The sequence below is a fragment of the Equus przewalskii genome, chromosome 16 (assembly GCF_037783145.1).
Source record: "Equus przewalskii isolate Varuska chromosome 16, EquPr2, whole genome shotgun sequence".
NCBI classification, from domain to species: Eukaryota; Metazoa; Chordata; class Mammalia; order Perissodactyla; family Equidae; genus Equus; species Equus przewalskii.
In genome coordinates, this window is record NC_091846.1 from 28,976,199 (window position 1) to 29,001,871 (window position 25,673).

At 36.0% G+C, this 25,673-nt stretch overlaps 1 protein-coding gene across 2 annotated transcripts; it reads right to left on the bottom strand.

Moving 5' to 3' along the window:
- WBP4 (WW domain binding protein 4) lies at window positions 1–25,604 on the bottom strand. Of its 2 annotated transcripts, none has more exons than XM_008534315.2 (10): window positions 25,467–25,604; window positions 24,370–24,442; window positions 21,721–21,783; window positions 21,510–21,633; window positions 18,764–18,931; window positions 16,339–16,385; window positions 15,795–15,870; window positions 13,902–14,095; window positions 10,165–10,328; window positions 1–368 (listed from the first exon to the last, which is right to left on the bottom strand). In XM_008534315.2, coding segments are annotated over exons 1-10 (1,122 nt in total). In that variant the 5' UTR covers window positions 25,469–25,604; the 3' UTR covers window positions 1–157. The 2 variants fall into 2 exon arrangements, with proteins under 2 accessions (XP_008532537.1, XP_008532526.1); XM_008534304.2 differs by lacking the exon at window positions 25,467–25,604 and adding an exon at window positions 24,621–24,872.
- Window positions 25,605–25,673: the final 69 nt, after the last annotated feature.

Consider the following 25,673-nt stretch of genomic DNA (forward strand, 5'->3'; position numbering starts at 1 on the left):
TTTCACATGAAAAAAGATTTATTTTAAATTCACATAAAATACATTTAGAATAAATCTAAATTTTTAGCATCAAAGTACTTAGAAACAAACACAGAGGAGCTTTAAGATATATAGCTCCATTCTGTTCAAAAAGCACGTACAAAAAGCTCTTTCACAATTATTGATCATCACCTCGTTGCCTTAAATTTCTAGATTTTCCATTTTCAATTCTTCTCTTTTTGAAGACTGGGGCCACTCCATCTGCCATGACTCCAAGAGAAGTGACTGTTTTTTCTTTAAATACCACTTTGGGTTCCCCACCAACATCAGCTTCTGAAGTTGATACATATTCATTTTCAGTGCTTGGAAGTTCCAAATCTACCTCCTCACTGGAACAGAAAGTAAAAATAAAACCATTATTTGACAGAGTAATACAAACTTTCACATGACCTGTGAGGCCAGCAAAGCCCAAGATTTAATGATAATAATAGAAGATAGAAGTTGGTTATTTTGGAATAGGAAACCATTTTAAAGCACTCATTTTATAGTAGTAGTTAAGATACTGAGTACTTATTTAGGTGGACATATGTCAGGAAAATCTATTATTTTATTCCTGTTGCACAAAAGGTATATATCATCTAAGGAAACGCTTGTGCTTATATATGATCAGCAGTACAAGTTACATGGGTGGATATGGGAGACGTATTTACGGAAACTGATTTTGCTGTAGACTGACAAGGACTCTGGCGGCCTACACAGCACAAGATGAAAACCATGGAATCTCAATGTCCTAGTGCAGCAGACTCCATGCGGCTCTTTGCCTAGCACTTCTTTTCTAGGAACTAGTCCTTCAACCATCCACACGGTTAGTAGAAATAATCAGTTGACTAATCCAGAGATCAGTATCTGATTAACATGAGCCTATCACAGTACCCTACCCTCTACATAGTCAACTGGACCATGAAAGAGCAAGTAAGTCACACCACACCCATCAGTCCCACCCATGAGCTTCTTAAACATGGACCAGAAAGAGTTAAACCATTATGTTTAACTCTCTAGTAGCTAAGAGTATAAAATCTGTTGGGAACCACATATCCTCCCATATAGAGAAAAGAGTTCTGCAGAGATAAAGCCGGCATGCAGAGAAAAAGAGGGATGGGAGATGGAGACTCCTGCCAACATTTCAGGCTTGATTCCACTATTTCCTGAGGCCCAACCCAATTCCTGCCCCTCCCACAGCTTGCTGGGTAGAACCTTCCTGGGCATCTTCGGAGAAATAACTTCTTTTTTATTTAAGGTAACTCAAGTTTCTATCATTTAAACCAAAAGATTACCTGGTTAGCATGAAAGAAGAGTGATGAAAGGAGAGAAAAGGGAATAAAAAGTAAAGGAATGGTTTAAATGTTAGAAGTCCCAGATATCAAGAGTTGAGAAACCCCATCTAAGAAGAGGGAAGATTAGTGCAGACCTACACTCCTCAATCCCGAGAACAACACAGGTGATGGAGTCATTCAGTTTGATTCTGGGAAACAGAGAAAACCTTTGGTGGAGGTCAGGAGAAGTTTGGAAGGCTATGGTAAATCTAGAGTAGTAGTCCTTATATAGTAATAGCTATACCAAATATCTACTATGTGTCAGATGATGCACAAAGCACTTGGAGTAGAAATCTCTTCTAATTTTATTTTTGCTCTTCTAATGTCTTTTTTTGGCACTAGAACTTTTATTTTTTTTCCCTTTTGGGAACCACCTCTTCTCCCTTCTCTGTCCGTGAGTTTTGAGTTCAGTTCATGTCCACTCAGAATTCATAATGGTTAGCTCAGGAATGGGAACGAGGTTTGGGATTGAAAATTAAGCAAGACCAGTTTTGGAACTGGTAAAGGAGCACCCTCTTTTTGCTGGGATCTCTAACTGTAAGTATGATATTAGCCTAAAGCTTTGCCACCAGGTGGGGAAAGCCTCCTTGAGAAAGGAGAGGAAAGCAGAGACAAAAGTCAGAGACGGACATAATGGCCCGATGATTTTATTCAAGCCCCAAAGTTCCAGCTAGGCTTGAGGCCACTACACCCCTAAACACACCAGAATTTCCGTGATTTGCAATGAAAAGAGCACTGGAATGGATTATATATACTTCTCAAACAAAACCAGCAAGGCAAGAATAGTGATGTCCCATCAACTATGGTTCTTGATAACTGCAATTTAGAGATAATGTGTGCAATTTAGAGATGTGTTTGCTAAGACTTAAAATTTAATTAATGCTATTCGGTTCAATTATCTTAAAAGTACACAAGAACAAATTTGCTTCCCTCTCATAATGATTATGTAGAAAGGCCAATGGTGATAGTATTGAGAGATCTTTTATGTCCCATCCTATACATACCTGGATAAAAACACAGGTTTAAAAAAACAGGTCTCTAGGCATTTTAGTAATTTTTTTTAAACGTAAGAATGGTTATGAAATTTGCTAACAGTGCAAAGAACAGAAGGAGAATATAAATAAAAAGATAAAATTTCAAACCAGTAATGGCTAGTTTACAACTAAAAAAAACCCCTATTCTGCATAATACAAAACTTAAGTAAGAAGCTATCTTAGTAGATCACGACGCTATCTAACACTTCCTCAAACTCTAATGAGGGGATGCAGGAAATAGGGATTCTCACTGGAAGAGGTCTTAAATCTGATTTGTTTTGAAAACAGATGCCTTTCAAAACAAAAATATATATTAAATGCTATTTTTGCTTGCTTTTTCTACTTCCCTATTTTCCCTTGGGCTATCAACAATGGTGCTTTCTAAGAAGGCTAGTAGCCCCTGATGTTGATGGGGTATTCATTCTTAGTTTTTTATTTTTTTTTTACAGGAGAGGAAACTGAAACTTAAAGAGAGGTTAATAATTTGGTCAACCAAACTGTTAGGTGAGTAGCAGAGTGTGAATTAAAACCCAGGCCTGTCTGACCTAAAATCTATATTCTTTCCCCTAGACCACTCTGTTTCCAGGTGAAACTAAGAAATTCCATTAATCAAACAGAGAAAGATTTGAGTAATGAAGAGTCGCAGGGTTTGGTCGCTGGACAAATGAATTTGTGTCCAAGAAAATTTGATGTTAAACTCATTTATTTCACTGAATCTTGGTGCTTTGTGTTGTATTTTGATAAAGTGATCAAGCCATACTATTAAGTGGGATTACTGGAGAGATAAAACAGAGAAGGGTTCCATTTTTGAAATCATAATCCCAGGAAGTTCCTAAGTGGAGGTTAACAGAAGTGGCAGTGTACTAGGACACATCCTGGAGACATAATCAGAAGAGAAAAGAAGTTTGTATTTGAAGGAAAAGGCAAGGGCCTGCAGGTAAACTATATTACAGACAATGTGCCTTCTTTTCAAATAACTTTGGAACAGTTACAAAAAATAATTATATAAGCATTTCCACAAAAATCATGATCATTTCCAAATTCAAAATGCAAAAACTATAAAGGTCGTAATATCTGAACACAGTGTAATAAAGGCAGAAAAAAAACCCCAAAAAAACCTCCCACCCCTGTGAAGATTTAAATTAAACACTCTCTGGAAAACCACCAAGTCAAAAAGTAACCAAAAACACAATATTGAACTGTTCCAAAAACAATGAAATCAAAGAACCTTCATTCAAAGTTTATGCAATATATGAGCAGAACTATATTTAGACACAAAATAGCTTAAACTATTTTCATTAAGAATGGACCCCTTCCTCACCTCTTGTCAACAGTCTAAGTGTTCATCTGAAGAAAGAAGAAAAACAAAGAAACTTAAAAACACTTAGGAAAATAAAATTATAAAAATAAAGTAGAAGTGAATAAAGAGAAAATCCAATAATAAGTGGATACATTCCTAGAAACATACAACCTATCAAGACTGAATCATGATGAAACAGAAAATCTGAACAGACCAATAACAAGTAAGGATATTGAACCAGTAATCAAAAACTTCCCAACACAAAAAAGCCCAGACCAGATGGTTTCACTGGTGAATTCTACCAAACACTTAAAGAAGAATTAACACTAATTCCTCTCAAACTCTTCCAAAAAACTGAAGAGAAGGGATCATTCCCAAACTCATTACAGGAGGCCAGCATTTCCCTGGTAACAAAGCCAGGTAAGGATACTACAAGAAAAAAACCCCACTACAGACCAATATCCCTGAGGAATATAGATACAAAAATTCTCAACAAAATATTAGCAAATTGAATTCAATAGCACATTAAAAGAATCATACACCATGACCAAGTGGATTTATGCTTGGGATGCAAGGATGGTTCAACATTCGCAATCAACTGTGATATACCACATTAATGGAATGAAAGATAAAAATCACATTATCATTTCAACAGATGCAGAAAAACCATTTGACAAAATACAACATCCTTTCATGATAAAAAAAAACACTCAATTAATTGGGTATAGAAGGAAATATCTCAACATCACAAAGGTCATATATGACAAACCCACAGCCAACATCATACTCAGTGGTGAAAGATTGAAAGCTTTTCCTCTAAGATCAGGAACAAGACAAGGGTACCCAATCTCACCACTTCTATTTAACACAGTACTGGAAGTCCTAGCCAGAGCAATCAGGCAAGGGGAAAAAAAAAGGCATCCAAATTGGAAGGGAAGAAGTAAAACTGTCTCTGTTTGCAGATGATATGATCTTATATATAGAAAACCCCAAAGACTCCATCAAAAACAATTAGAACTAATCAACGAATTTAGTAAGGTATCATGACACAAAATCAACACAAGGAAATCAGTTGTGTTTGTATAAACTAACAATAGAAAATATGAAAAAGAAAGAAAACAATCCCATTAATAATAGCATCATAAACAATAAAATACTTAGTGATAAATTTAACTAAGGAGGTGAAAGGTATATACACTGAAAACTATAAGACAATGATGAAAGAAATTGAAGAAGACAACAAAAGGAAAGATATCCTGCATTTGTGGATTAGATGAATTAATATTGTTAAAATGTCCACACTACTCAAAGCCATCTATAGATTCAATGCTATCCCAATCAAAATTCGAATGGCATTTTTCACAGAAAAAGACAAAACAATCCTCTAATTTGTATGGAGCCACAAAAGACGCCAAATAGCCAAAACAATCCTGAGAAAGAAGAACAAAGCTGGAAGCATCACACTTTCTGATTTCAAACTAGCCTACAAAACTATAATAATCAAAACAGTATGATACTCGCACAAAAAATGGACACAGAGACGAATGGGAAAGAATCAAGATCTCAAGAAATAAATCTTCACATAGAGAGTCAACTAAAATTTGACAAAGGAGCCAAGAATATTCAATAGAGAATGTATAATCTCTTCAATAACTGCTGTTAAAAGTGGATAACGACATGCAGAAGAATGCTATTGCACCCCTATCTTACACCACCACAAAAATTAACTCAAAATTGATTACAGACTTAAATATAAGAAATAAACCCATAAAACTAGAAGAAAACAGGGAAAAAGCTCCCTGACATTGGTCTCGGCAATTATTTTTTGGATATGATACCAAAAGCATGGTCAACAAAAGCAAAAATCAACAAGTGGGACTACATCAAACTAAAAAGTTTCTCGCCAGCAAAAGAAATAATCAACAAAATGAAAAGGCAACCTACAAAATGGGAGAAAGCATCTCTAAATCATCTATCTGATAAGGGGTTAATATCCAAAATACATAAAGAACTCATACAACTCAACAGCAAAATCCAAAAAATACAATTAAAAAAATGGGCAGAGGAACTGAATAGACTTTTTTCCAAATAAGACACACAAATGGCCAACAGGTACATGAAAAGGTGCTTGACATCACTAATCATCAGGGAAATGCAAATCAAAACCACAATGAGTTATCACCTCACACCTGTTAGGATGTAAAAAGACAAGAGATAACAAGTGTTGACAAGGATGTGAAGAAAAGCTTCAGCACTGTTGGTGGGAATGTAAATTGGTATAGCCGCTACGGGAAACAGTATGGAGGTTCCTCGAATATTAAAAATAGAACTACCATATGGTTCAACAATCCCACTTCTGGATATATATCCAAAGGATATGAAAATGGGATCCTGAAGCAATAAATGCACTCCCACAATCATTGCAGCATTGTTCACAATAGTCCAGATATGAAATAACCCAATTGTCCATCAACAGATGAATGGATAAAGAAGATGTGGTATATATATATATATCTACAATGAATTATTATTTAACCATGAGAACGACAGAAAGCTGCCATTTGCAACAACATGGATTAATCTTGAGGGCATTATGCTAACTGAAATAAATGAGACAGAGAAAGACAAATGTATCTTTTATATGTCAAATCAAAAAAATCCAAACTTACAGAAAGAGTGCATAGTGGTGGTTACCAGGGTCTGAGTGCTGGGGGAAATGGGGAGACTGGTCAAAGGGTACAAACTTCCAATTATAAGATTAACAGTTTTGGTGATCTAACGTACAGCATGGTGATTATATTTAACAATACTATATTATATACTTCAAACTGTTAAGAGACTAGATCTTAAATGTTCTAACCACACACACGCACACAAAATGGTAATTATATGACATGATGGAGGTATTAGCTAAAGCTATAGGGGTAATCATTTTGCAATTTATAATTGTTCAAATCAATACACTGTACACCTTAAACTTACAATATTATATGTCAATTATATCTCAAGCTGGAAAAAAATTCTTTAGCAAATATTACATAAGAGGGAAAAAATATAAAAATTTAAAAAGAGGATTTAACATTTGAAAAATATAAATATACAGAAAGGTTAATGTATTACCAAATGTTTAAAATTTTAAACTCTTGATGAAATAAAAGATTTTTTGGGAAAAATATAAATTACTGAAACTGACTAGTACTCCAGAATAAGTAACTAAAGTGACCACCTCACTCCTTACCCCAAGGACAGCAGCTGCAGCATGTAATAACACCAATGCTGAGGTGTTCTAGGTACCGAGTGCATACATGGTGCTAAATGTGTTCATTTGTTTTTTCTAATTTATTCCCCACAAAAAAATCAGAACTTAGGTAGAAACTATTGTCATCCCATTTTACAAAGACGAAGAAGCTGAGCCTCAGGTAGATTAGGCAACTTGCTCAAAGTCACATAGATAGTAACCAAGAGACTAACAGTTACCAAAAATTACCTCCACCTAGACCAGAAGATTTTACTAGTGATTTCTTTTAAACTTTCTAATCTCAGAGAAACTATTAACTATTATAGAACGTTAAAAAATGTTAAATGCTACCAAATTAATTTTATTTAGCATTAAGTTGGATACCAAAATCTAATAAAGATATCACATGTAACAAACAAAAACTAAACTACAGACCACCATTTCCCAACCTGCTTTCCACATCAAAGCTATGACTATTGAAATTTACCAAAATCTATTTCTCATAACAATCCTTGAAGAATCTAAAGCACACTTCCTTAACATAATAAAGATTATCTATCTTAAGCCAACAGTCAATATCATCTTCAATATAAATTTTAGAGACTTTTCCAGTGAATTCAGCAACAAAACACAAATGCCCATTCTCATCATTATTATATAACACCATGTTTGAAAATCTAACTAAAATAGGACATGAAATAAATAGGAGGTAAAGTCCACAGAAAAAAAAAATCACAGTATTTGCAGACAAGTGTCTACATGGAAAACTCAAGACTCAAAAGAGTAAGTCTTATAAATAATAATTTAATTCAGCAACACAACTGGACACATAGGCTTTTTCACACCATAATTACTGGCTAAAGAAATAATAGAAAAAGTGTATGAAATCCACAATTAAAAAAAAGCAAAATATGTAAAAATTTATTCATGTACCTAATAAATACTTACTAAGCACCTAATATGTGCCAGGCACTGTTTTTAGTTCTGGGGTTACAGAAGTGAACCAACTAGACTAAGTGGCTGCACTCAAGCTAGCTTATACTCAAGAACTGCAAGTGTGAGACTTGCACAGAGGCAGCTACAAAAACTGTAGAGGATACAAGACAACTTGAGTAAAAAGAGAGACATATAACATTTTTGGATGAAAATAAATACTGAAAATGTGAATTTTTGCCAAATTCAACAAGTAAAATATAATTTCAATCATTTTGATTAAAATTATATTATACCTGTTGAACACCTGCAAAATGATTTAATTTACCTGGGGGAAAAAATGGGAAGGAACTGCTTCAGAAAATTTTGAAAAGGAAAAATAATATATGGATACACCGCTGGATATCACAGCATACCATAAAAAGTATATAATTAAATCACAATAGTTAAATCTTTATTGTACTTCACAAGCACAAATAGAACAACGGAACAGAATAGGTAGCCAGAAACAAACTGGTAAACTTGAGAATTACACACCAGATAAAAAAGACAGTGTCACTTAAAAATGGGGGAAAGAACAATACCTAAAAATGAGAAAGAAAGGTATTGGTAATATGGTTTGGCCAGGTAGGATAAAAAATTAATTTAGAATCTCATCTCATATGGTGCATCAAAATAATTAGGGATGGATTAAATTACATGAAAACAAAGTTAAGACTAGACAAACCAGAAGGAAATACAAGTATATATTTGACTTTTGGATAGAAAATGATATCATCAATAAAACAGATCACAAAGAAAAGTAAGAGATGAGACTAGTTAAACATTACAAAACTCTACACATCTAAAACCATTATAAGCACAACTGAAAGTCAAATTACAAATGTGGAAAATCCACCATTACTACTACTAATAAATGGTTAGGATCTGTACTATATAAGGAAGACAATTACCTTAATAGGAAAAAGTGCAAAGACCATGAACGACAATTCACAGAAGAGTAAATACAAAACACTACGTATATGAAAAAAATTTTAACCTCACCAGTAAATCAAAGAAAAGAAAATTAAAATGAGATATTTTTTGTCAAACTAGGAAATATTTAAAAGTTCAGGAATAATTAATGCTGAGAGGGTTCAATGGAACAGGAACTTTCCAAAACCGCTGATGGAATATAAATTGGTAGGCTCTTTCTGGAAAGTAATTGGACACTGTGTATCAAGATTTTCAAAATTTCATAACCTTTAAACAGGTATTCCATTTCTAGGAATAGTCAGAAATGTGCAGAGAATAATATATCCATATAATAGAGTTTGTTATAAAAACAAAAAGTGTGGAAATAACCTAAATGTCCAACAGAAAGAGAATGGCTGAGGAAAATCAAGGCACATCTAAATGATTAAATATTATACAGCAATTAAAAATAACATTTATAACATTTTAACAAAATATAAAATATTAATAATGCTAAATAGGGAAAAAGATAACTGAGGAAAATATTTCAGAATGTTAGTATCATTTCTGGGTAGCTCAATGAATTATTCATATGCTTTTCTTCATTTTCAAAAATTTCCTATAATAATATATACTGTTTATTTTTAGGGGAAAACCCCCTTAAGAAATTAGGCTAATTTACTTAGAAAGTCACACACAATCCATCAAATATTAAACTGGCTGACTAGGTTAAAATTTAACAAGAATGGCTTTACAGTATACTTATCACAAGGAAAACAAAATACTCAAAATAAATTTTAAGAACTCTCAACTTCGAAGTATAGGAGATGTTTGTGTAGTAGGACCATTTTCCTGTTTTAAGTCACTTAAATCACTTAGTGGCTGAAGTAATGCAGTCTATTATTTCTGCGACTTCAATATATACAAAGAGTCAATATGCTTCTCATGGGCATTAAATACACATTTCCTAGTATTTCACTAAGTAACATAAACACAACCTGAACTACACAATAATAAAATTGAATATGCAGATATTTGTTTCTCTGATAGAATAATGATGGTGAGTGTGAGAATGCTCATGTGTACACAGTGTGAGTCAGTGTGTGAATGCATGGTCAGTGCGTGGTCATGGTTTGGTAGGAATTAAAACAATCATTAGCTTATTTTTTAAAATAACCATTAGCTTCTATTTTAAAATACTTAATTAGAAAAAATAAAACCACTCTAGAAATAAAAGAAATGAGCTATATTTTTAATGAACCCCTTATCCTTGAAATTAGTTACTGCAATTCATGGAAGTACTGGGATGGAAAGTATTTCTAATGACAGTGGGATTAAGTTTCAGGTACTTACTGAGACTCAACTTCTTGTTTAATTTCTTGCCATTCTCCATATGGGTTTGATTTTTTATGAGTTTTGGGTTTTTCTGCATTTGGACCTGATGAATTCTGCTCCTGGGTATTTTTTTCTTTCTGTGTTTCTGGTTCAGTTCCTTTATCATTGTTTTTATTTTTTTCCTGAAATGTCAAAGTCAAGAAATAACACACTTCAAGCAAAACTATGAGGACAAAAACAAATTGCTTTAACGTAGCCTTGTTATTGATTAATAAATAGTAATACATTAACCCGCGTAGTTTAAATTTGCACATAACACAACAAATGTACATAAAAGAAATTTAATGGTTCATTAGGTTTTTCATCAAGTCTAAAATGTTAACACACCATGGCCAAGCCTGCTTTTTAAAATAATATAACGTGATCCTATTAATGTTCTACAATTGGTCTTTTTTATCCTCTCTTCTCCACTTTTCTGCTTTCTCTCCTTACTTGCACATCCAACAGTGACCTCCCTTTACTGTCTGCCCCTTTTGCATTTAATGCCACGTTTTTAGACCCTTCTACACTAATTATCTACTTAAAGAACTCTCTTGCCCTATTAGTCCTTTTTTATTTTTAAAGATTTTATTTTTCCTTTTTCTCCCCAAAGCCCCCCGGTACATAGTTGTGTATTTTTAGTTGTGGGTCCTTCTAGTTGTGGCATGTGGGATCCCACCTCAGCATGGCCTGATGAGCATTGCCATGTCCGTGCCCAGGATCCGAACTGGCGAAACCCTGGGCCGCTGAAGCAGAGTGTGTGAACTCAACCACTCGGCCATGGGGCTGGCCCCTCGCCCTATTAGTCTTAACTGAAATCTGTCTTCACATTGAAGACACTGTCAGAGCCTCACTAGAATATACAACGGGTAACTATGTGAAATTAGAAAAAGACACCCTTGAGGAAGCAGCAGTTCCCACGGGAGCCCCTGGCTAGCGCTGGTACTTTCATGGCACCCCTTAATCTGGGATAACAAAGCCCTGTGACCTAGTTTAGCAAGGAGACTATGCTCTAGATTTCAGCTCCTTTGCAAACTAGACAGCCATGGGTGGCAGCCATGGGTGGCAATTCTTTGGATGGATATTAACTCATTCCCTCATGCTACTGATATCATAGGACTAGGAGGCAGGGTCTGCTTTCTTTTAGCGATCTTGACTGCTTCCAGGCCATGACTTTTTTAATAAAACATTTTTACTGAGGTCATGATAATTTATGCTTTGATCCTCATGCGATAAATGCTTCCTCCTCTGAGGCTCCTACCACCTTCTATACAGTTCTCTTCCATTCTTTACATGACCTAATGACCTCTGGTGACTACTCCATATTCACTGATGATACTGGCAACTCTGGCATCATGTTCTCTCTATTCAAACTCTTGTTATCCTACAACTTAAAGATTCCCTATCCTCAGTTTTGTGAGCCTCATAACCAATGACTTTGGCTTTCACTACATTGCAGCCACCTAGTGTTATATATTTTTCCTCATATATAGCACCTGGGGCATAAGTAGTATTCAAAAATTAAATCCTCACATCTACATTCCTTTTAACGTGAACTAGGTTGTCACTTGACAATGTCCCACTTGTGAAATTTTAAACTGCAAAAGCCCACTCTCTGACAACAGAAAGTTATTCTTTTGGCTTCCTCACTCCCTTTCTTCTACTATACCTCCTGTCTGACCTCATTACTATCTTTAATACCTTAACTTCTCCTAGTGTCTGAGTTTGTTGATCTCATCTAAACTTTACATCCTTCATTACAGAGCCCCAACCCCACAGGGAACCACCTTATAAACATTCTTTTGCCAGCACCCTTAAATACCTTTGTCCCTACACCAGCCTATTGCATAGGACCTAAAAACCTCCAACACAGACCTAACCAATCACTGGTCTGTCAAGTGTTGACTTCAAAATTTACAATATCCAATTTCAGTGGAGACTTTAACACTGTTTAGTACTGTGTCTCCAGTTATTTCTTCTCCTTAGTGGTTATTAAAAACAAATATTCAGCAACAGAGGGCTGAATAAATAATGGTATATTCATACCATGGAATACTATCCAACATTTTGGTAGATGAAGACTTACTGAAGTCTTTGTGATAGATTCAATTGAAAAATAATAAAACTTTATTACAGTATCACTCCGTATTTTGTTTAAAATAACGTACATGTCTGAATTTAGAAAAAAATTATAGACCAATAAACACCAACATATTATAGTGATTTTTCTGGGAAGCGACAGCATTATAGGTAGTTTGCCCTTGTTTATTTGTATTTTCTAATATTTTGTTTGCTTGAAATTAAAAAGTATCTGTCCCAAGTTGGATGCTGGGTTACCTAAATTTGACTATGAACATGGTGAGATGGCTACCTCAACAAGGGTTTTGCTGCTGCTTCTCTACAAACTGAATACATCCCTCACCCTAAGTTCCACCAAGATTTATGAGGTAGGTAGAGAAATTCCAGGCAATGACAAGATCCTAGATGTGGCCTGGAAGTACCCTCTTCTCCAGCATCCTTGATTATCCTTCACCTCTCAGGCCAGTAATCTCAACCATGGATCAATGCTACATGTCTTCTTTGCTTTGGCACCTGGGGTCCTGAGTGTTTCTGGAGAGGTGACAAAAGCAGGAGGACTAGTAATACTATAAAAGTGTGTTTTTACTTTCCTGCCATGGCTAGGCATTCAGCACCCACCTGGCAATCCTCTTACTTGGTTCATTTCCTCTCCCACCCAGTTTAGTGACTATTTCAATTTATTAATGTTGTCAAGGTCCCCAAGCTCTTTAGTAAGCAATCTTGATTTCTTTATTAACGAATAAATTGAGGTTAAAAGGGATGACTCTTTCAATTTCCTCCCTGATACCAACTCATCCACAGTCATACCTTCTTTTAGAAAATGAAAACTTTACCTTCATACAAAAAATGAGCTTATTCCTTGTTCAAGACCAACCAATCCTCTACCTTTTTTTGGTATTCCCTATCTACCTCCTTTGGAGTCCCTCTCAAGGAAAACACCACCACCACAAATCTCTCATAATTAAGAGTCAATACACAGCCACCATCATATCATCTAATTTCTACTTTTCATTTCATATCCAAACCACATATACATTGTGAACTACTTTCCATCCCTCTGTAATTTGAGTTCTGCTATCCAAAACTCTGGTGAAATCACTAGAAGGGCATCAAGGTCTTTCTTCCAGCAAAATTCAGTGGACATTTTTCTTTTTCTAGACCTAATTAACCCTTGATGCTCTCTACTCCTTTGGCTTCTGGAATACTGAATTCTTCTACTTCTCTGCATACCTTTCTAACCACTCTTTCCTCATTCTACCTTGTGGGCTCCTCTTTCTCTGCCTGCCACTTAAATGTTTAATGTTCCCCAAGGTCATTTTCCTAGGTTGCTTCATCCATTCTGAGATTTAAGTTACTACCAGTATGCTGAGGATACTCAAATTAGCATTTCTAGCCTAGATATTCAGACATGGCATGTTCGGACAGCTTTCTGAATGTTACAGAGGCATCTCAAACTTAGGAGTCTAAAAATGATCTGTCTTGCTACCAAATAGATGTTAATAAATGCTATAGCCATTTATCCAGTTGCCAAAATATGTGTCTTGGCTTTATTTCTATCTTCTACCATAAAAGTGAAGACGTCTGTAGAGCTTTTTATAAACTGATAAACTTTTGTAAAAAATAAATCAAGAACCTACCTTAAACTTTATCTTTGGCTTTTGTGTTTCTGTAGAGACCTCTGCTTTTTCTGCTTTCTGTTCCCCATCAGAATCACTATGCGAATCTGATGATTTGGACTCTTCTAGGGTGCCAAGTGACTTTTCATTGACCTTACTAGAAAGCAGATCGCCAGAGTGTGGAATGAAATCATCAGGTTTTTCCCATGTGGATTCTATTTAACACATTTTAATAGTCATGTTATTTAGTTACCAATTCTATTCAGAAGTAATTCCTAATGCTTTCCGTCACTGACAATGTATTATTAAATGACAACATTGCATCTATTTCACACCACCCCTTGATCAAGAAGACAATAAATAAGAGTTCCCAAAGCTCTTGCTCTCTTATCTCTCAGAAATTAATTTCAAACAATCTGGATTAGGTGTATAAACTATAGCCCCAGTGGAAAGAGACTAAAGAACTGGGCACCACTTTCTAAAGACTCTCACAATTTACCTGACAGCAATTTCAGGAAATGTGATAGTCAGCACACATCAGATTTCCTGGAATTTTTTATCACAAATATTTCCTGCGATCCTCACAAAGTGAAATCATACTGTGAAGATCTGAATGAATATAATTTGTCATTTTTATACTAGAGGGAAAAAACTCGAGTGAACTCTACTGCCACCTGGTGGTTTATTAGGCATTTCTAATTATCTTGAAGTTATTCTCTATTTTTAGTTTAACAAAAGGGAACAGGATTCTAAAAATTATTGTCCAACTAGGACAGTTATAAGAGTGGAAGGGGCTCTGTTAATAATTACACTGGTCCAGACACAAACCAAAACTGTTGAGGGCAAATCAGTATGTATAGTCCCTTATTAATATAGGTTACTTTCCAGCACTAATAAAAAACATTATTTCCTTAACTATATTTCATACAATTAACAAAAGAACTTGCAGCAATAAATAATTTATTAAGCATCCACTATGTATTAGGCACTGTTCTGGGAACTTTATAGACCCCACAGAGTACCGATGATTATTTCTATTTTACTTAAGAGCAACTATAGGCTCAGTGACTTGCCCACAATATATAGCTGGTAGGGGAAGAAGCTGTGTGTTGAGCTCAGATCTAACTCTAGAGCTCTATCATACTACTACATTATATTTTATCTCTATAAACGTTCAGTACCACAATTTTTCTAAGGTAGAACCATTGCATTATATCATTGGGTAGGCTAGGTATCTACTTAGAGGTTACAAGGGCCTTTTCCCTCTAAAAGATTTAATACTATGTAGAGGGCTTTGGACAGTAGGAATTTAAAAAAAAAAACCCTCCCAAAGTTACACCAATATTTTAGCTATTCTGGTAAATTTAACTGCAGTAGAAACCAAGTACTTGAAGATCAGTTTTATGAAATTAAATTAGATAAAATCTTAATTTGAAAAACTTGAATAGTAACTAGGTAACAATAATTATGCGTGTTTCATAAATATTTATGTAACTAAAACAAAGTGAAAATTTGATAATCTCAGCCACTGCTAAAATAGCTTCAGTTTTGTTTTTTAAAAAAGGAAAAGGCAACTTGAATTAGGTGATTTCTAACATATCTTCCAAGGTAATGATTCTATTTCTAAAATAATTGTGACAAAAAGCAGTAATGTTAGACAAAGTAAAAATGATTTTAAAATTTGTGAATACAGTATCAACTGAGAACAATGAGCAGCACAGTATATTATATATGAAAATCTTTTTGCTTTTCCATTGTATTAATGTTTTTAAATTACAAAAAATAACACATGCTTGGTATACAAATATGTTTATCACTATACTAAAATTTGTTAGTTAGATGATTCATCCAAAGGCTAATAAGCAGTTTCAGGTACAATTTTAGATAGTTAAGGTAATCAAAAGTAATGCTTACCTCCTGTTTCTGTATTGTAATAATAGGTATAACCATCTTCACTTAAACCTTCTACCCAAACAGTCTTCACTGTTGTCTAAGGGGAGGAAAAAAACAGCAAAAACTGAAGATAATGACGTGCTTATATATTAGATAACTAAGGCAGAATCAGCCACCCTATCCTTTTCTCTTGACACCTGGGAGTTAGGGGTGATAGTACTGATCATGGCCAGGAAGCTTGGTTTGTGTTAATCATGAGCCAGCTTTCAGGGAGAGAATGTCTCACCTCTGAAGCCAGGCACAATTCTTTGCAGATGGGGACAGGGACATGTGAATGGCAACTGAATGCAAACCAACTAACATTTGGCCTGCATGGAATTTTTGGGTAGACATTACTCTTTTACCTCCACCCAGCCTTTTGTTAGCAAAAGAATTATAGGAAGGAACCAAGTGTGTGTGGGGGGCTTACTTGGAAGTAAATTTGCTTAACAAAACTCTACAAAAACCCCAGAAGCCAATCACTTTAAAGAATAAAGCAAAGACACTATTAGTGTGCTTCAGTTACCTTTTTTAAGTTTCCTTGAAATCCTTCAGGTTTCTCCCACTGAGATGCTTAAAGCAAAATATATTGCATTTATAAAACCTTTTTGCTTCAAAAAAAAAAAAAACCAAAACTTTCCAAAAAAATTAATTTGGTGAAAATTTACAAGATATTCAATGTGTACAAAACACGACAGGTCTATAGTTAAAAGCATAACTAAAAAATTAAGAGCAACAATATATATCCCAGGAATATTGTGCAGAAAAATACATGTGAATGCTCTGTAACCAAGAAGAAAGAACAGAGGAAGGATTAGAAGTTATGGTACTTTCACAGGAATTAGTAGAGCCAGGTAGTGCTTCTCTTAAAGACTTTACGGAATTCAGGCTGGATAAGTTTTGAAGGAATGAGACGGCCTTTTGACATCCTGGGGCAGGGGAGAGTAAGAACTGGAATGACTGACTCAGAAGAGGAACAAGATGAAATAAGCAGGAATTAACAACAAGTATTGCTGAGAACGAGAATAAAGTAGGCTGGTGAACAAAGGAAGCAAGCAATAGGCGTGAGAAGGGAGAAACGACAATTAATAAATGGTTTCTATGTAAATTTGAGCAAGACTTATAATCCCTACCATACAATCATTTATGGTTCCCTGCTGAACTGTAATATGCACTTTGCTTAAGGTTCAGTGCAAATACTGAGTGAGTGTTACCATTTCTAGGTAGTCCAAAACTGATGATTCCAAAGATCGTCATAATTGCAGTAATACTTGTAGCCCAAGGTTTTCTACACGATTAACTCGATTAACTCCCTGATCTCATTTTCTACCTTCCTGACCATTTGTTACTTTTTTCCTGGCTTTTCTTCTATCCATTCTTTTAATATAGGTACTATCCACCCTTTTTACTTCTCATTCTCTTCTTTCTCCCTGTCATCTCAGACAGTCATGCGTCACTTAACAACAGGGATATGTTCTGAGAAACGTGGTGTTAGGCGATCTTGTCGTCGTCCTAACATCACAGAATGCACTTACACAAACCTAGATGGTACAGCCTACTATACACCTAGACTATATGGTACTAATCTTATGGGAACCACTGTTGTACATGTGGTCTGTTGTTGACCGAAATGTTGTTATGGGGTGCATGGTTGTACGTCTAAAAGTTAACATATCTACATTCCCAGACTCAATTTATCTCCCTAACTCCAGATTCTAATCATCAGCTATTGAAAATTGTCACATGAATGTCCAATACGTACCTCAACCATAACACATCTAAAATTGAATTCCTTAGTTTCTCACTTAAACTTATTCTGTTTCTGTATTTCACAACTCAGTAAATGGCACCATCATCCTCCCAGCCCTCCATGACAAAGCCCCAATCTATTTTTCTAGCTTCTTTCTTCTGTCATCAAATCTTCAAAGAACCTTATGTTTTACCTCCAACAGATGACTATTTCCAAAACTTTGAAACCTTTTTAAATTCATATTATTCTACCTGTCTGGAATGCTTGCTGTACCCTCATGATGAGCTACTGCAATCTTTTTCAATCAAAATACCTATGGAGTGTCTGCATCATGCCAGGCACTGTGTTAGGTGCTAGGAATACAAATAGTGAGTTAGAGGACATCATTTCTGACGTGCTCATCCTAACTTATAGATCAGCTCAAAAGTAATTTCTGTGATAATCTCTCAGATCCACATAATCACAATTAATTCTTCATTATTCAGAGCTCCTATATAATCTTAACTATATCTCACATTACAGCACTTCAAAATTCCTCCTTGTATCACACTTAGCTGTTTATTTATGACACTACATTTTATGTTTCTGGAGAGTAAAATGCTACATAAATATATAATAAATGCATTTATCTCAGAATTTATATGGAATACAAATCTCAAATACATTTAGTTTTAGAAGAAAAAAAGATGTTTTTGATTTTCTTACTGAAAAATACCATTGTGTATTTTATTAGAAAGTGATATCCAACACATTAATAGGAGGGGGAGTACTTTGCTGGGTCAATCAAGACAGCTACACAAAAAAGAAAGCAGTTACTGGTTCCCAGTCTGCTTTTGGATAGAAAATCTCTTCCACAGAATATCTGATTTCAAGAAACCCTGTAATTTGCGAAGTGGATCTGAAATGCCTTACTTCCATGTAAAATGCTTTATTTACTCATAGTTCACACTTTTGGAAGGTTTTATTGAGAAAATATAAACTATAGTTTATTTGTAAGGAACTCACCATTAAGGCTTTATCTAAGTATGACATTAAGTCACTATGAGAAGGGTACCTTTTTAAAGGGCACATAATTTTTTTTTTTACCATTGTGACAAAAATGTCTTTCATTGTTTAAATGTTCCAATATTTACTAAAAGTCCTAGCACAGAATAAACTGTCAGTAATCATTGTCTACTAGGTCTATGCCTAAATGACTTACCTCCTGTGATAAGATCATAATAGTAATGGTAACCCTCAGAGGTTATGCCTTCTACCCATCTGCCCTTTGCTGGGTCTTTTTTCTTTTTCTTCTTTTCTTTCTGCTGATTTGATACAGAGGTGGGTGGGATACTGCTAGTTACTGGTGATATGCTTGGCTCTGAAATTTCTAGAGAAAAAATGAGAGAAAGACGAAGAAGCAAATCTAACTTTTTCCTTTTTCTTTTTTTTTGCTGGTATAAAACATTAATAATGTTATTCAACCAAAAGCCTGAGAAGATTCTCTTGGGAACCTGACACATTATTATAAAGCTCATTTGGAAAACTAAACATGCATGAATATCCAGAAAATTATAAAAAAGAAGTGGAAAGGGGAATCTAGTCCTACTAGATATTAAAACTTATCCTAAAACTATGGTAAAAAAAAAAACCCAGTAGTATGAAACTGAACCAGGAGTAGGCAAACATGACTGAAACAGAACAGTACTGACACTGACCCAACTACAGATTCCTGGTGTTTCTTATTAGAAGAAAAAGAGTTAATTTAATAAATGATGTTGGATTAACAATAAATTAATTGGAAAAAAGTAAAGCTATTCCCCACTACACGGTCCCTCTCATGTTTTTACACCAATATAAACTGCAAATGAAAGACATTTATGAAAAGAACACAAAGTAAAATAACGTTAAATCTGACTACATAAAAATTCAAATATTCTGTATGGCAAAAATAAAAACAAAAAAATACATATACAAGAAAGACATATGGCAAATATTTACAACAAATATGACTGCCAGTTAATGTTCCAACAAAGATCCCTTACAAATCCAACACTGTAACCGAAAAATGAGCAAAAAGTACAAAGGTAATTCAGAAAATTAACATTTACTTTCACTTATATTCAAAGAAATGCAAATAAATACAATTATTTTTTTGCATTAGATCAATAAGTACTGAAAAGAATGACCAAATCCCGTGTTAGCCAGTCTGATCCATCAGGTATTTGAAAAACTGGGTAGTTTTTATGGCTTTACTTTTTTCCAAAGGATTGGCTAGCTATGCCCAACAGCTGTAACCAAACTTTAAAAATACTATCCTGGGGGCTGGCCCTGTGGCCGAATGGTTAAGCTGTGGCGGCCTGGGGTTTTGTGGGTTCCGATCCTGGGCACAGACATGGCACCACTCATCTGGCATTCCTATGTCTACTGCAGCATTACTCACAATAGCCAAGATATGGAAACAACCTAAATGCCCATCATCAGATGAATGGACTAAAAAAATGTGGCATAGGGGCCAGCCTGGTGGCAAAGTGGTTAAATTCTCGAACTCTGCTTCAGTGGCCCAGGGTTCACAGGTTCAGATCATGGGTGCAGACCTATGCACTGCTAATCAAGCCATGCTGTGGCAGTGTCCCACATACAAAATAGAGGAAGATTGGCATAGGTAGTAGCTCAGCAACAATCTTCCTCAAGCAAAAAAGAGGAAGATTGGCAACAGATATTAGCTCAGGGTCAGTATTCCCCCCTCCCCCCAAAAAAGTGGTATACACACACACTGGCATATTTTTCAGCCATCAGAAAGGAGGATATCCTGACATTTGCAACAACATGGATGGATCTTGAGCATATTATGGTAAGTGAGATAAGCCAGATAGAGAAAGACAAGTAGTGTATGATCTCACTTATATGTAAAATCTAAAAAAGTCAACTCATAAAAAAAAACAGTAAAATGGTGGATACCAAGGGATGCAGGGTAGGAGATAAGATTGAGGTTGTTTAAGGGTACAGACTTGCAATGAGCTGTATATAAGCCATAGAGATCTAATGCACAATATAATGAATATAGGCAATAATACTGTACCATAATTGTGTAATGTGATAAACATTGCTACAATGGCAATCATATCACAATATATAATGTATCAAACTAATATGTTATACATCTTAAGTTTACACAATTTATATATCAAATATATTCAATAAAAAAATTAAAAAAAAGAAAAAATTATTTACCTTCTAGTAGCAGTCAGTTAATTTGTCCACAAAAGGCTAATTCACTATAATTCAACCATATAAATAAACATGATTTATAGTTTTGACCATATGGATAAAGTGAACTATGGTTATAACGCAAGGCCTATTTTTTAATGAATAGCTCCTTTTAGCCAATTAATTAGAATACCTAAAAAATTCAAGTGTCTCTGAAATGAATCAGTGACAGACCCAGCAATAGGTAATCATAAAGGCAGAACGGTTGCTGTGAATGGAGGTGTTGAAAGATGAAGTTTTAAAAGCAACACAAGAGTGCATAAGCAAAGTCCCACAGTCTAAATAGGGCTATGATGCATAGGAAAAGCACTAAGAGTATACCTGACCTTGAGGGTATCATGCTAAGTGAAATAAGTCAGATAAAGAAAGACAAATACAGTACGATTTCACTCATAAACACACAGACAGACAACAGAGTAGTGGTTACCAGGGGAGATTGGGGGAGTGGGCAAAAGAGGTAAAGGGGGACATCTGCAAGGTGACACAGAAACTAGATTTTTGGTGGTGAACACAATGTAGGCTATATTGAAATTTATATAATGTTATAAACCAATGTTATCTCAATAAAAAAAAGGCCCCCCCCCGCCCCCCCAAAAAAAGAGTATACCCTGAGTGTATAACCTCTTTATGGAAACAATAAAAGCTCGCTTAGCATGACCTCTGATGTTACTTTTAAAACATGCTGGCTGCTTTTTTACCTGACTCTAAGCCAAGCCTTTTCAAATCCTCTTGGTATGCTTTCAGGGCAGCTGCCTCCATTGCAGCAAACTCCTTTGATGCCTTTTCTTCTTCCTTTGCCTTATCCAGGCTCTTCTGCTTAATCTATGTGAGACACATACAAGTGAAGGCTAGATAAAGTACTGATATTTACATAGAAAAATTGGCAAAGAAAGAAATTAACTAAATTACCTCACTGATCCTCTTTGCCACATTTTCCTTATGATTCTTTCCTCTTTCATGAAATTCAACACTCTTGAAAATGAAAAAGAGAGAAAATACAAAGGAAAACTACATAATTATCATAACGTTCACTGTAAAGTAACAGTAAATATGGGAATGGAACATAAAATTGAAACTAAAACAACTGGCAAAAAAGATAAAAATAATTTTAATGAAAATTGTCCCTTTTTATGAAATGACACTAGGGAACTGACCGCCATTATTTGTTATTATGCCCTCTGACCAGGTTTCCTTCGGGCTTAAAATAAACTATGATGGCCACATTAACGGAGAAAAATACAAGGTACTCTTGATGACTAATCTAGTGAATATAATTGTAACAAGGTCTCAAACAAGACATGAAGCCAAAAGAGGAGTGGAAAACAAATCTTAACTTCAAGAAACACCTCTCAACATAAAATGTCAAAACCAGGACGTCTCTAGAATTTCTACTGCCCTACTTGCCACATTAGGTAAGAGACATAGAGAATAAACAATGATCCTTTGAACCTTATTCCTCCAAACTGGGAGAAGAGTGGTCATTAAAAAATTCCTCCTAAACTGTAAACAAATACTTTATACAATGTGGTAATGATACAAAATATAAAACTCCTATGTAGGACAATTTGGCACCATCTATCAAAATTAGGCTGCTGTAATAGAGAACAAAGCTCCTTATATATTGATGTGGAGAGAGTTCCAGCATATACTGTTCAATTAAAAAAAAAAACCTATGGTGCAGGATAGTGTATACAGTATGCTACCTCTTACGTATGTTGGAATAACAACCTATATCTGTATGTACAGGTTAGAAACAATGGAAGAATAAACAAGAAAAGGAAAAAAGTGATAACTATGAGAAATGACAGTAACTGGATGGATGGGGACAGAGGTGGGTGAGTGACTGTTTACCTATCTAAAACAGCCAGAAGTGCTCCCTAAATTACAAATGTCCGGCTGTATGCAATAAGAAATTTCTGGTAAACTGCAAAATAGATTTTGTTAACCAAATCTTATACGATGTACTAGCTGAGCTATTCTAAAGTACTACTGTGAATTCCTCTTTAAAGTGTGACTTTGTAAATAAAATTCATCCTCTATTTTTCATATATTGGGTTTCCTAAAGTTGATTATACCACACAAAGAATATTAAAGGCCCATTCAAAAATAAATTAATTTTGTTTCTAATTAAAGGTTAAATCAATGTGTATTAGCAATTCAAGGAGATGAAGAAAGACTATCCCAGAAGGGTTTACTCTAGATAACTCATAAAACTCAGTGAACTGCTTGGGTACTTCCAAAAAAGAAAGACTATCAGCGTTTTGGGTGGGTCTGAAAATTTGTGACGTTTATTTGTAAGGATGGCCTAAGTCAAACAAAACAGTCAAGAACTTTAGCAACTGTTCAAAAAGACCAAAAAACAGGGGGCTGGCCCAGTGGCCGAGTGGTTGGGGTTCCACATGCTCCACTTTGGTGGCACAGGTTTGCGGGTTCGGATCCCAGGCGCGGACCTCCTCCACTCATCAGCCATGCCGTGGAGGCATCCCACATACAAAATAGAGGAGGACTGGCATGGATGTTAGCTCAGCGCTAAGCTTCCTCAAGCAAAAAAAACAACAAAGGACTAAAAAACAAAACAAAACCCAAAAGAAACACATCCTCAAACTTCTTGTAGACAATAGTAAATAATGTCAGCCCTCATATCCACGGGGTCCGCATCTGAGGATTCAACCAACTTTGCATCAGACACTATGGTTGGCTGAATCTGAGGATGAGGAATACGGAGTGCCAATTAAGGGACTTGAGCATCCCAGGATTCTGGTATTGGGGTTGGGGTGTGGTGTCCTGGAATCAATCCCCCACAGATACTGAAGGACGACTGTAATGTCTACCAAAGAAGAAGACATTGTTAAGGATGGGGCTACTATTCCTTTGAGCATCTAATTCCAATGAGTAAAAATGATGTGAATATACATTCAAATGATACCCTAGCATTTATGTACTATGGACATTTTAATATGACATGCATGAAAGGAGGGCAAAAAACTCAGTGGAGCTGCTTTTTGTTTTATGTTTAAAAGCTGAATCTAGAGTAAGAGATACAGTAATTATCTGCTTAATCAGAGTTGTTATTTCCATATTCTGAACAGAGGTAATAATGTTTTTTCAAATTTAAACATTTACAGATATAAAGCTCTGCATCAAATATAATTCTCTCTAGAGCAGAAAGCAAACAAGAAAAATGACAATAATGTTTCTGTTTACCTATTAAGGGCTTTCCACTTTTACTTTGTATCTGACAGTATTACAAACAATATCATCATAACATAGGTATTTCATAAACATGAATGAGATTACCCACTCAATGTCCATGTCCTGAATGTGACTGAACGGCCAGAGAAATAATTTAGCTTAATATATAATCAAATCTAGGCTGATGAAAAAGAAGGCTCAGAGCTTTCCTACAAGGAATGAAAAAGCAATAGAAAGCTTTCAATGTTTTGAAAAATCAAGAGCAATGTATATAAAAATGCTTTGTAAATTCTGAGTTTAGGTGAGAAAGGAACACTTCACAAGAATACACTGTTATCAGAATCTCTAATAGTGTAATTATCATACAGGCCTATTGTCCGCTATCCAGCACTTGCAGTAATCACAGAATTTCTTTGGTTGTGACTTCCAGTAGTCTGCCCTGAAAAAGGGAAAAACAAGTCTAAGCTTATTTACAATTTAAAAAAGTAAAATTCTGCATGCTTCAAGTCGTCTTAGAGTTTGAAAAACTATCAGAAAAACAAATAAAAAGAAATACTATAAGCCCCTGCTACTGAATCTTGTCTTGTTACAACACAGCATCCTGTTTTATTATTTACCTGACTGAAGCAGTCCACTGAAATTCTGTTGCCAGTAGAGTAGAAAAAATCTGCACCGGATTTAAAACTCCCTTAAATAAAATGACTTTTTCGTAAAAAAATTTCTCATTTGCTACTGTCATCAGTGTGAAGAAACAAGAAACATCTTAAGAGAAGATTAATTATCCTTTTTATTCATGTCTGGCATTTTGGGAGGGTGCTGGAACGGTGGCCTGAAAAAACTCGGAAAGTTTGCTTTAAATCGTTATTTCCACCAAAAGGACAAAGCACAAGACTCGGTGGGCGGCAGTGGTTCCTCCGAGACTATCAGTTAATACAATCTGTGCTTGAGCCACAGGGCAAGAGAGAGCTGGGAAAGCCCAGGGACCTCTCAGCCGGTAAGACCAAAAAAAAAAAAAAAAAATGGTGATTACGCTAACCAGTGCTGGCCGCTCTGGCAGGCGGAGGCGGCAGCGGTGGCCGCACTCCAACCCTACAGTCTCACGATTCCCCAGGGTTCACGCGATGCAAAAACGAAAAGGGAGGGTGCCCGCGACCCCAGACCACGTAGGTGGAGGCAGCACTCCGTCGCTTCGCGGGTGGCCGTCCAAGCTCAGCTGGCCGCTCGCCTGCCTTCCGAGAACCCGTGCTCCAGGCCCCCAGGGCGCCCTGCGGGGTAACATTTCTACCCCGCCCGGAAAACCGGCCCTGCAGGTCCGGGCCCGGTCCCGAGCGAGTTAAGAGCGCGCCCGGCACGCCTCCAGCCGAGGGGCGGGGGAGGGGGCGGTGGTGGAGGGAGAGCCTCGGGGAGGAAAGGCCGCCCAGAGAAACAACACCGCCTTGTTCAGGGCCTGAGACCCGACTCACATGACTGGACCCGCCGCTCGGCGCGTCGCCCCTGGGTCCGGCTCAGGTTCGTGTTCCTCACCCGGAGACAGTCGAGACGCTGCCCGCCGCGAGGCCCACCCGAGCCTCTCAGCCCGGATACCTCCCTCCTGCTCCGGGACCAGTGTTCCACGGTTCCCAACTACGGGTGCCCAGACGACTCAATCCGCGTGCGAAATCTCCTCCCCT